Source organism: Peromyscus eremicus, chromosome 16_21 (genome assembly GCF_949786415.1).
Source record: "Peromyscus eremicus chromosome 16_21, PerEre_H2_v1, whole genome shotgun sequence".
NCBI classification, from domain to species: domain Eukaryota; kingdom Metazoa; phylum Chordata; class Mammalia; order Rodentia; family Cricetidae; genus Peromyscus; species Peromyscus eremicus.
The window spans coordinates 838,292-850,702 of record NC_081432.1 but is presented as its reverse complement, the minus strand read 5'-3'; the positions used below and the strand labels follow the sequence as shown (position 1 = coordinate 850,702).

General features: G+C 44.6%; 1 protein-coding gene across 2 annotated transcripts; it reads left to right on the top strand.

The window, feature by feature from the left end:
* The first annotated feature begins 1,743 nt into the window (after positions 1 to 1,743).
* On the top strand, positions 1,744 to 11,693 carry Zfp57 (ZFP57 zinc finger protein). 2 transcript variants are annotated; one of them, XM_059282030.1, is made up of 5 exons: positions 1,744 to 1,856; positions 3,833 to 3,939; positions 6,688 to 6,823; positions 8,682 to 8,747; positions 10,526 to 11,693. In XM_059282030.1, the coding sequence occupies exons 2-5, from the start codon at positions 3,922 to 3,924 to the stop codon at positions 11,476 to 11,478; spliced, it is 1,173 nt and encodes a 390-aa protein (XP_059138013.1). In that variant the 5' UTR covers positions 1,744 to 1,856; positions 3,833 to 3,921; the 3' UTR covers positions 11,479 to 11,693. The 2 variants fall into 2 exon arrangements, with proteins under 2 accessions (XP_059138013.1, XP_059138014.1); XM_059282031.1 differs by lacking the exons at positions 1,744 to 1,856; positions 3,833 to 3,939 and having other exon boundaries at positions 6,714 to 6,823; positions 8,536 to 8,747.
* Positions 11,694 to 12,411: the final 718 nt, after the last annotated feature.

Sequence of the window (12,411 nt, the reverse complement as noted above, 5' to 3'; positions counted from 1 at the left end):
ACTAAGAAAATGTCCTGTCACTGAGCTACATCCTCAGGCTGTTTTATTAGATGCATGTTAACTTGCCTGGACTGTACCCCATGATGTCAGCCTTGGGTGACATTCATGCTTCATTTTCCCTGGACTCAGTTGCTACGCTTTGGGATGGGGTATTTAAGTGGTTTGTTCTGCAGCTGTGTGATTTAGTGATCAGTAAGATTCGGCCTGTTTCTATTCAGGCTTTTGTGCCTACCCTTTCTTTTACTTTTCTTTTCTTTCTTTCTTTTTTTTCTAAAGATTTATTTATTTATTTATTTATTTATTTATTTATTTATGATGTATAGTGTTTTGCCTGCAGGCCAGAAGAGGGCACCAGATCTCATTACAGATGGTTGTGAGCCGCCATGTGGTTGCTAAGAATTGAACTCAGGACCTCTGGAAGAGCAAGCAGTGCTCTTAGCCACTGAGCCACCTCTCCAGCCCCTGTACCCACCCTTTCTCTGTAATCTAGGCTGGCCAAAAATGTGCTGCAATCCTGTCTCTAGTGCTGAGATTATACATACTCGATAGCACCTGACTGTTCAATGTCTGTTGATTGCAGATTTGCAAATCCCAACAGGACAGAGTCAGCCTTTTAAGGATAGACCTCCTGCATAGTCTGTTTTTTCTACACTCATGAATACTTACTTTAGAAGTCAGCCTGGAGTTTGGATAGATTTATGTTCAGATTTTTGTTTGTTTGTGGTAATAGTGATGGAATCCAGGGCTTTCTGTATGTTAAGCGAACATTCTACACTGAGTGCATCAGCAGCTATATTCAGATGCTGGATCTCAGTCCTTCTATGCTTGCCTTGTGATCTAAACACTGTCAACACCAGAGCCACTGGGGCTGCAGTAATTTGCTTAGGGGTTGGAAAACACACATAAGTACTGTCTTAAAGTTACTATTGCTGTGATGAAACACCATGATCAAAAAGTGAATTGGGGAGAAAAGGGTTTATTTGGCTTACACTTCCAAATCACCGTTCATCACTGGAGAAAGTTAGGACAGGAACTCAAACAGAGCAGTAACCTGGAGGCAGGAGCTGTGATGCAGAGACAATGGACGGGTGCTGCTTACTGACTTGCTCCTCATGGCTTGCTCAGCCTATTTTCATATAGAACTCAGGACCACCAGCCCAGGGATGGCACAATCCACCATGGTCTGTGCCCTCCTCCATCAATCACTAATCAAGAAAATGCTCAGAGGCTGAGAGCGGTTGTGTCTTTTATGTGTTTTTGTTGTTGTTTTTCTTACTGTGTAGTCCAGGCTGGCCTGGAACTCACTATCCACCTGCCTACTACTGGAATTAGCAAAGTTGAGTCACGCGCTCAGGAACCCTCCCTGCCCTCAGAAATAAATACTTAACTCTGGGGAATGGGATTTCCTAGCTCAGGTGAGACTAGTCATGATCGACCGGAGGCGGGGCGAGAAGGCGTGGCATTGGGTTTCTTAAGATCCAAATTTCTGACCTTGGCGGGCAGCCACCGGAGGTGGGTTACCGGCCGAGCGGGAGCGCAGGGACTGCGAGTCAAGGTGTGGCCACAGCGTAGAGAATTGCTGACTTGGGGCAGAAGCGCCTTCCTGAGTTCACGCCGCTGCATTCCCGTCCGGTCTCGAACACGCCCCGCCCTTCAGGGAGCTGCGTTCTCCGGAGGTGGGGCAGGGTGGGGGGTCGGGGGTTGGGGGACGGAGTTTCAGGCGTGAGCCTGCGCAGTCCGGGGCAGCCGCCCGGAGGACCCGCGCTGCGGAAGACTGTAGGCCGGCCGCGGGACTGTGGGGCTGCGGCCTCTGTGAGAGCCCCGGTGGAGCCACGAGGGGACCCACGCCAGCTGGGGTAAGCCTCCCCGCCCGGCAACAAGGTGGTAAAGCTCACGCGGCTGAGCCTCGGGGGTTTCTGGGCTGGGGCCGGGCACATCCAGCCAAGCCTACGGTGTGCAGGCCTGTCTCCACAGGTTGTGTACGTGGAAGAGAGGCGGGGGACTCAGATTTAGAGAAAGAGAGGCAGACAGACAGGGTGTCTTGCAGTAAGCAAGGCTGCCTGATCTTCTTTTTTCGGTCACCTGAGCTTAGGGATTGCAAATGTGTGCTATTCCGGCCCGCCCAACTCAGATTTGGGAAATCATGAATGGATTTTAGTTGGGAGGAGTGGAGTCGAATTGAGAAGTGCCCGCACATTCCCCCCCCCCCCCCCAGAAATTTACCCTACGGAAGGATAGGGGCCAGTCCAGGGTACAGGTGAACCCACTTGGGACTTCCTGCCTATTAACAGCCAAATCTTAATTTGGTCTCCTTCCACCCTCGAGTCTCCTGGACCAGGAAAGTACAAAAGGAGGTAAAAGAGGGAGGAGGTGGGTGGAGGTAAGCAATGCTTGGCAGTCTTCTTAAGCAGCCTAAATCTGTACCAAGGACTGCACCCTGCTGTCGTGTGTGTGTGTGTGTGTGTGTGTGTGTGTGTGTGTGTGTGTGTGTGTGTGTTCTGAGACTTATTTTGTAGTCCAGGCTGCCCAGAACTCATGGAGATCTGTCTCTGTCTTCCTGGTGCCTGGGTAATAGGCTGGGTCACCAGACGTGCATCTTCCTGCCATTGTGAAGAAAACTTACGGCAGGTCCTTGGAAACACTAGTGTAGAGCTGTTTGGAGTGTGGATGGCTGAAAAATGGGAGAGATGCTAGATCTGCACATCTCAAAGAGTCTTAAAAAAAAAGGGAGAGGGGAATGGGAGGTAAGACAGAGAAGGAAGGAAGAAAATCAGCTTCAGATCCTAGGAATGCAGCTTTGCTGGCAACTTCTTGGGGATCCAGTTAGCAATTCCTCGAATGCCTTGTTCCTTTTATGCCTTTAATGCTTTCCTTAGCATCTAGAGAGAGGAGAAGTAGGTGAATGGCTGTCCACAGGAAGAGACCTTTTTTGCTTTTTTAATCAGCATAAAATTTTGCACGTGAACAAGGAATGCTGTTGTATTAGTATCACTGTACTTTCCAAGGATCTGGTTGTAGAAGTGATACCTGACTCATGATGCCAAGACTTAAGATGGTTCAAGATAACGGGAAGTCCTGCACATTCATTCAGCTTGTATTTGGGGGTTTGAGTTAACTTGTCCCTAGACTAGCACTAGTACATAGGATACTCTGATGTCTCTTCATGCAGGATAGTAGTCACAGGCTGCAGTTTCCAGACAGCTAGCAGATTAGGAGGGAAACAACACTCTACAGTGTGCTATGTTACTAAGTTATGAGGTTCTGTAGGCTAGGTGCATTACCTGCATTTCTGACCTAATGGTATTTTTAGCTTAAGAGGTCGTCAGGGGATAGCTCGATTGTAAATAACGTATGTATACAAAAATCTAACAGAGCTTGAGGTATACATAAGGCTCTGTGGTACATTACCTGCTTAGTATTCACAAGCCCCTGGGCCTGAGCCCCAAGGCACCACACACATATTCAGGTCACAGAATCTATGTTTTAATCTTTGGTCCTAGGAGAGAGATTTACTTTCATGTTTCCAATGAAATCAAGTCAGGGAGAATGAAGAGACAGGATCAATGGTGTGTGACAAATTCACCTATGTACTTTTCAGTGGTACTGAATCTAGAATTAAAAAACTAACTCCGACGTTGGTCAAATGTCCTTGAGTGAATGACTTAACATCACTACGTTTGAGGTTTGTGAAGATGGAATCATTAACTGTTACCTCAAATGGCACTGCTGAGGAGGTTCCGTCACAGTGCAGGAAGTTAGTGACGGTGTGTTAAGGAAGCACTGGCTTCTTGCTTTCCTTTTCCTGATATTGTATCTTTTTCCCTAACCTCAGATTTCTAGAAGTGGGCACCAACAAGCAGTGACTAGAAGCAGTCTGGAATAAACTTCAAACACCCAGCACCAGCCTGGCATTACCAAACAATGGGAGCTAAGAAACAGGTAACCAGAGCCCTGAACTCTACAGCCTGGGCTTTGAGGGAACTAAAGCTATCACTTGTGAAAGAGGAGAATTTGTACAGCTGAACATTGAAGGAAGACAGTCTTTTAGAGTATACAATTTTGTTACAAGAAGCAGTATCATTTGCTGGGGCCTTATAGGACTGTAGGTGAAGGTTTTCCTGTGTCCCACCTGGTCCTGCAGCTGCTCAGACCCAAGTAAACACACAGAGACTTACATTAATTAAAACTGCTCGGCCAGTAGCTCAGGCCTACCACTGACTAGCTCCTACACTTAAACTCAACCCATTTCTGTTCATCTATATGTTGCCATGTGTTCCGTGGCTTTACCTGTGTGCCATTACATGCTGCTTTCTGGTCGGTGGGCTGGCATCTCCTCCTCAGTTCTGTTTTTTTGTCTTTTTTTGTCTTGTTTTGTCTTTTTTTTTCTTAGAATTCTCCTTCTCTGCTTATTCTGCCTATATGTCCTGCCTGGCTACTGGCCAATCAGTGTTTTATTTATCAACCAATCAGAGCAACACATTCACAGCATATAGAACATCCCATAGCACCTCCCCTTTTCTGTCTAATCAAAAAGGAAAGGTTTAACTTTAACATAGTATAATTACATATATCAAACAGTTAAAAAGCAAGACTTGTTAAGAACGGCGCACACAGAGTTGCCTTCAATATAAGGCATTGATCGCCTTAGCCGGGCGGTGGTGGCGCACGCCTTTAATCCCAGCACTCGGGAGGCAGAGCCAGGCGGATCTCTGTGAGTTCGAGGCCAGCCTGGGCTACCAAGTGAGTCCCAGGAAAGGCGCAAAGCTACACAGAGAAACCCTGTCTCGAAAAACCAAAAAAAAAAAAAAAAAAAAAGCAAGACTTACAGTTACAATATCTAGTCTATTTGTATTTTGTAAAATTAAAGAAAATATTCTATCTATCCTATATTTGTGAGTAAAGTTTCATATCTAATTTATCTTTTATCATAACTAAGCAAAATTATAACTATCTAGTCTTCAACTACATCAAAGACCTCAGAAGGATACAATATTACCTAAGTAACCAGAAAGTACATTGTAAGCAACTTCCAAAAATCTAGAATGACAGAGATAGCTGGCTGCCTGGACAGTCACCCAAAGTTCTTCTGTAACATTAGGGCATCCATTCTTCAGCCAACAGGCCTAGAGTCTCTCAGTTGCTTCTCTGTGTCCTGTAGAATGTCTGGCAGTTTCCTCTGTGAAGCAGGAACCTGAAGAACCATCTTGCCTTGCTGTTCTGCCCTCTCATTGGCTCTTAGCCCAGCTACCTCACTTCCTTGTCACTGCCTGTCTGTACAGACCTCCAGGTCTCTATGGTTGGTACTGGGATTAAAGGCGTGTGTCAACACGATTAGTTGTTCCCTAGTATGTCCTTGAACGCACACAGACTCTGCTTCCCATGTGATCGGGGATTAAGGGCGTGTGCTACCACTGCCTGACTTTTGTTTATGGGCTGGCTATGTCTTCTGATCTCTAGGCAAACTTTATTTATTAACATACAAATAAAATATCACCACATTTCAGCACAAATAAAATATCACCACATAGGACCTCCCTATTTGCCTAGTGCCTGGGAGGTAGAGAGTCACGAGGAGTCCCATTAATCTTGGGGACCAGGCCAGAAGTGACTGAAACCAGAAAGAGAAACAACTAAAGACATACTGCTCTGTGGAATAGTTAGCATGTTAGCTGCTCTACAGGAGCCCAGAAGAAAGATTATAGTAGAGGAGTTAGGGATGGCTCAGTGTGTAAAGTACTTGTACATACATGAGGACCCAATGTTCAGTCCCCACATAAAAACAAAACAAAATAAATCCCACAAGAAACTAGTTGCAGCAGGATAATCCCAGAGGCCTTCTGGCCAGATAACTCTAGTTGCATTGGTGATCTCCAGGTTCAATGAGAGCTTTCTCAAAAAACTAAGGTAGAGGAAGACACACATGCATATAACAAGGTTACCAGTGAAGTCCGACAGTGGAAGGGAGAAAGATCAGGTAGAGAAATGGAAGGCCACGGCCTCTCTGAGGTTTCTTACCCAGTTCCCTGTCTGTGGATCTAGTGGAACTTCAGATTGTTCCAGGCCAAACGGGGGAAAAAGGGAATTACAAGATTTTGTCTATCTCCCATACCACCCTAGCATCCTTCACAGATTTTGTAAGAGTAGCCATTAATTTTTTCACTTCTCTATATTCAGTGATTTCCTTCTTTGTATCCATCCTCTCCTTTCTGTAAACCACAGCTCCTGACTTTGTGCCCTTCTTCATACTTGTTCTTTCCTTTCATGGCATTATCTTTCTCTTAGGTTTGAATTCTCTAAATCTTGAGAATATGTCAGTATTTTATAGTCCAGATGAGAACATTACACACTGCCATGCATATAAGGCCGAATAGGAGTCCTTCATTTAAGCTGGTGACCAGGAGCAGGCTAGCGCCTTGGAAAAACTCTTGGCATAGAAGCTCAGGGGTACAGACAAAAACCACATTGTCAGGAATAGGTTAGGGGAACCTGGTAATATTTGCTTTGGCTACACATTTCAGATATTTGGTTATGAGTTTGGGCTATGGTCAGGATCATAGAAAATCCTGAATGTGTTGCCAAGGCTGATGTAACTGTTTAGAGGGTCCCTAAGCAGGCACAAAGTCAGGGCAAGATGGTGTTACCTCAGTCACTTGAAGTCTATGTATTTACATTCTCAAGTCTTCCCAGCCACTCCAGATACCAATCACTTATGAGGACGTGGCAGTGGATTTCACCCAGGAAGAATGGGAATGTCTGACTGAGAAGCAGAAGGCTGTTTACCAGAATGTGCTGTCAGAAACCTTTAAGAACCTGACATTTGTAGGTAAGAGGTCATGACTCCCTTGATACTCTCCCTGTTCTGTAGCCTTAGAATATGTATTTGATTTTTTTGCTCAGGTAGATCAAAGTTGGCTCCTAGTTCTGTACGTGGAAGATCTGAGTTACGAAGTTCAGGGGTAAAAATCAAAGAAATGGGGGCTGGAGAGATGGCTCAGAGGTTAAGAGCACTGACTGCTCTTCCAGAGGTCCTGAGTTCAATTCCCAGCAACCACATGGTGGCTCACAACCATCTGTAATGAGATCTGGTGCCCTCTTCTGGCCTGCAGTCATATATGCTGTATACATAATAAATAAATAAATCTTAAAAAAAAAATCAAAGAAATGAAGACTTATATGACTAGCTGGGCGTGGAAGTGGAGATAGGAAGACCATAGGTCAAGGGTGATTCTCAGCTACATAGCAGCTTTATGGCCAGCCTGGACTACACGGGAAAACAAAACAAAAAAGCTACATAGGCCCAGAGAGGTGGCTCGGGAGTTAAGAGAGCACTTGTTGTTCTTACAGAGGACCTGGGTTCAGTTTGCAGCCCCCACATGATGGCACACAAACATTTGTAACTCCAGTTCCAGTGGTCCCACACCATTTTCTGACTTCTGTGGGCACCAGGCATGTATGTGGTATACATACATATATACATGCAGGCAAAACACTCAACACACATACAAAACAAATTAAAATAAACCTGAAAACTAAAACACCCTGTAGAAAGACAAAGATAATGTTTTTTTTGTGTGTGCATATATGTGTAGGTACACTTAGGTGTTCACATGGAGGCCAGGGTCAACTTTGAGCCTTCATTCCTCAGGATACCACCCACGCTGTTTTTTTTTGTTGTTGTTGTTGTTTCTGGTAGAGTCTCACTAATCTGGAACTCACTGATAGAGCTAGGCTAACTGGCCAGTGAGCCCTAAGGATCTGCCTGTCCCTGCTTCCAGACACAGGCATTACATCCAAGTACCACTACACCTGGCCTTTTTGTGTGTTCTGGGAATCAAACTCAAGCACTCATGATTGCATGGCAAACATTTTATCTACTGAGCTACTTCCCCAACCCCAAGACACACTTTTATCACTATCACCATACTGTGAAAATATGCAAATTTGCCTATTCAGGTCTGGTTTGTTGACAAAAGCCTATAATCCCAACACTTCTGGAGCTGATGCAGGAGGATCACAAATTGGTTAGAAAGACTGAGTCCATCTTGGACTATATAGTGAAACTATCTCAAAAAAACACCTGCCTGTATATCCAACCAATATTTACTTAGTCTTGTGTGCAAGGCATTATATTAGAAGCTGCCTTTTAAAATATCTTTTTTCCTTCAACCAAGTGTTTTAGATTAATGTTCCTTAAAAACAAAAACAAAACCCCACATTTTTTGGGTTTATTTTATGTATATAAATGTTTTGCTTGCATGTTTGTGTGTACACTCTTTGTATGCCTGGTATCTGTAGAGGTTAGAAGAGGGTACGGGATCCCCTGAAACTGGAATTGTAGATGGTTGTAAGCCACCATGCGGTTACTGGTAACAAAATCCAGATCCTCCACAGAGTAACAAGTGCACTAAACTGCTGAGCCATCTCTCCAGCCCTAGATTGATGTTCTTAAAGCAGGCATGTAAGAGGTTGCCTGTTCTCTGCAAAATAAATAAGGGGCGTAGTATGGGACCAACTTGTTTCATTTCCACACTACAGACAGTCACGGTAGTGCATCTCATCACTCGGAAGAATGGAGAGTTCAGAGCCAGCTTGCACAGTGAGACAAAGACAACAAAACTATGCCTCCCACCCACCCAAAATATAACTCCACTCACAGCCAAAATATTTTCTGCCTAAACCAGATCAGAACACCATGCAAAATGGAAAAGGACGGAGGAGATCAGGTTTCCATCCCCCAAAGACTGCAGGTAAGAATGGCAGAGGAAGCAGGGTAAGGTAGCTCACATCTGTAATTCCAACACCTCAGCTTCATGGTGTATTTGAGGCCCTGTCATCTCACAAAACCAAGGGCCAGCAAAATGGTTCAGTGGTTAAAAGTGCCCTGCCACCAAGGCTCACAGTTGGAATTTGACATATACTTGGAAGGAAGAACCAATCCCACAAGTTGTCTGCTCACTTCCATAAGCATGTTGTAGCATGTATATACATGCACGCATGAATACAAAAATAATAAAGGTGTAATTTCAAAGTTGAAAAAAAATGCAAAGGAGAGAGGAAGGTAAAAAGGGCCGAGGACAATCACAGAATTGTCCTCCAGGATCCAGGCTCAGTGTATCATATCAGTGTCTTTATACCTTTCCATCCTGATTAGACCTGGGACTGGAAGAAACCTTGAGATCAAAGGTTTAGGTCCACTGACTTCATGATGAATAGCCAGGACTTTCAAAACAAGGAATCTAGTTTCTAGGAATTGAGAGATTACATGTGGGTCGCTTATGTCAGGATTAACCTTCGATTAATAATTTTTTCCCAAGAGAAAGTGAATAAGCAATGTTGAGCCTGAGAAGGGTAGGCTTGTTCCTGAGATAAGAGTGAGGAATTGAGAGGAATAATTTAGGGTAGCCACATACCTGGTCTGAGACAGTTGTGCTGTGTTGCTTCTTATCCTAGTCCAATTACTAATAATTAATACCATCACTTTTCACCCCAGATTTACAAGACAAATAATCTTCCTTGGACTGGAGATGTAGCTGACTGGGGGAGCACTTGCATGCCTGGTTTGCCTCCCCAACACTGGGGATAAAGTTTTCTATTCTGAGGGGTTTTGTTTCAGAAGCTACAACCACACATAGCACTGGGCCCAATTTATGTGTTTTTTTTTTTTGTTTTTACAGAGCTGGGAATTGAATCCAGGGCTTTGCATATACTTGGCAAGGGCTCTACTACTGAGTTACATCCTCAGCCCCTGAGTTCTGTTTTTTATACTAGACACAGTAATAAACTAAACTAAAATACTAATTAAATAGATTAATTATAATCTACATTAAAAAGTTATGTGAGGGTTGGGGATTTAGCTCAGTGGTAGAGCGCTTGCCTAGCAAGCGCAGCCCTGGGTTCGATTCTCAGCTCCAAAAAAAATTAAAAAAAAAAAAATTTATGTGAATGTGGTCTTACAGTAGGGAATTCTCCCTTTAATATTTTTGGACTGGCTGACGGATGTGAAATCAGGGATGAGGGGAGATTATTGCTTACCATATGGTCTTGTCATCTGTGGAAATATGAGCAATATTGAGAATGAGAAGATGGATTTCAAAGATGTAAGCTAGCATTTAGATATTTGAGATCATAGGAGATTTCTATGGAATTTTTACTAGCTTTTTAAAAAAATATTTATTTATTTATTATGTATACACTGTTCTGCCTGCATGTATACCTGGACGCCAGAAGAGGGCACCAGATCTCATAGATGGTTGTGAGCTACCATGTGGTTGCTGGGAATTGAACTCAGGACCTCTGCAAGAGCAGCCAGTGCTCTTAACCTCTGAGCCATCTCTCCAGCCCCCAAATTTTTACTAGCTTTTATTGTTTTTATTTATTGGTTTTTCCTATTTCTATCCTATAAGACCCAAGGATGAACGGTTGAGTTTTGAAGGTTAGGAAAATGGAAAGTGACTTGCACTGAGTGAAAATCTTGTATTGGTGATGTTGTCATGTTAAACTGTGTATTTTGCTTCCTCTACCACAGGACGCAAGAGAAAATCTCAAAAACCTAGCTCAAACCTGGAAGATGAGGAGAGAGATGATGAAGAGAAGACCTCTCGTGCTTGTACAGGGATATTCAAAGGTGGACCTCTCTATTTCTGTCTGACCTGTGGCAAATGTTACAAAAAGTACACCAACGTCTTTAATCACCAGTTTCCTTTGAAGGCCCAGCAGACTACTGGCCACAAAGCCCTTGGCTCCAAGCCCCAGAATCGTAGAGGGAGACCTTTCGCTTGTGAGCTCTGTGACAAGACTTACCGTGACGCCTCTGGACTGAGCCGTCACCGACGTTCTCATTTAGGTTATAGGCCCAGTTCATGCTCTGTGTGTGGGAAACGCTTCCGGGATCAGTCTGAGGTCAAACGCCACATGAAGGTACACCAAAACAGGAAGCCAGTGGCTAGCAGCCAGGAGCGTAAGGTGAAGGCTCCACGTACATCACCTAGATCCCAGGCTCCCATCCTCAGGCACTCAAAAGTGATCCAGGGACCAGTGGCCAGGACTAAGACAAGGAACAGCAGAGCCTCATCCTTGGATGTCAGATCCAACCCTATTCCAGTGAGATGCTCTAGAAGAAAGATCCGCTGCCCCTATTGTTCAGTACGTTTAACCAGGAAGACCTATTTCTTAACCCACCTCAAGTTCCACTTCAAAAATCAGCCCAACCAATACTTAAGTTGCAAGGAGTCCTCCCAGTTGTCTGTGATGGTAGGCTCCCACCGGAACACCCACAGGAAGCAAAATATCTACTGTTGCCCCATCTGTGATATCTGCTTTAGGGGAAAGGAAAGCCTGCTGGATCACTTGTGCTGTAAGAGATCAGGCAGACCCATTAAGTGCTGGGCAATCCTGGGTCATTTGCTTGGCTTTCTTTATGAACCCTTGTGTCTGGGAAATACTTCAACAGTAGAGGAGTCCTCGGAGGAGGACGAATGAAAAAACGAAATCCAATCCAGGAAGACAAGATGAAATATACATGCAGTGAGAATCCTGAAGCATAAATAAAAGACCTGTTTGGGGCTGGTGAGATGGCTTAGGGGCCAAAGGAGCTTGCTACTCAGTCTGACCTCCTGAATTTGAGCCCTGAGACCATTGTGACAGAAGGAAAGAACCTATTCCTGACCTCACATGTCCCACCCCTCACATCTCTCCCCACCCCCACAAAATAAATATAATTTTTAAAACTAAAAGAAGGGGGTCATCTCAGTCTTGGCATTTGGTTTTTCTGAAGACTGGCCTCTGGGCTCAGGAGATTTGAACAGGAGAGGTGAGTGGATGATGAAAGACTCAACGAGGAAGAGCAATGGAAGTGTGCACAGAGAAACTTGTATTATTAATTAGCACCTAGCTTGTTCGTGTCTGGTAGACCATCAAGTAGTAGTTGTTGATAAAACAGTGGGTATTCTGAGAGGAATGAGGACAGGAGAAAATGAGAGGCAGGAGTACAAAGGACACAGGGACGTGGGAGGGAAAAGACAGGACACCCAATTCTCAACCCTTGTTCCTCAAGCTCCTCCCATCCACAGGCTGCCCAAGCATGGCGCTCTGATCCGTGTTCTTTAGATCCCATCTCCAGGTTTGGGTTCAGGCTCCATAGTCATACACTGGCTCACTTAGCTTCCCCAGTATTGTGGGCTCTGCTGTGGTCTTGGAAGAAACATCCTCCATTTGCACAGTTGATGTTCTGTAGTTTATAATGAGGTGCTGGACATCCTGTTTGATAGAACCACTCCTGTATTACTCTGGTACACAGGTGTCTTCTGATAGACGGCCTGGCCTTAGCCATGGGGTACTTTCTGGAGGGAGACTGAGGCAGGAGTATAAAGATATGGGAGGCAAAAATTAGAGGAAGGAAGGAGCTGAGGAAAG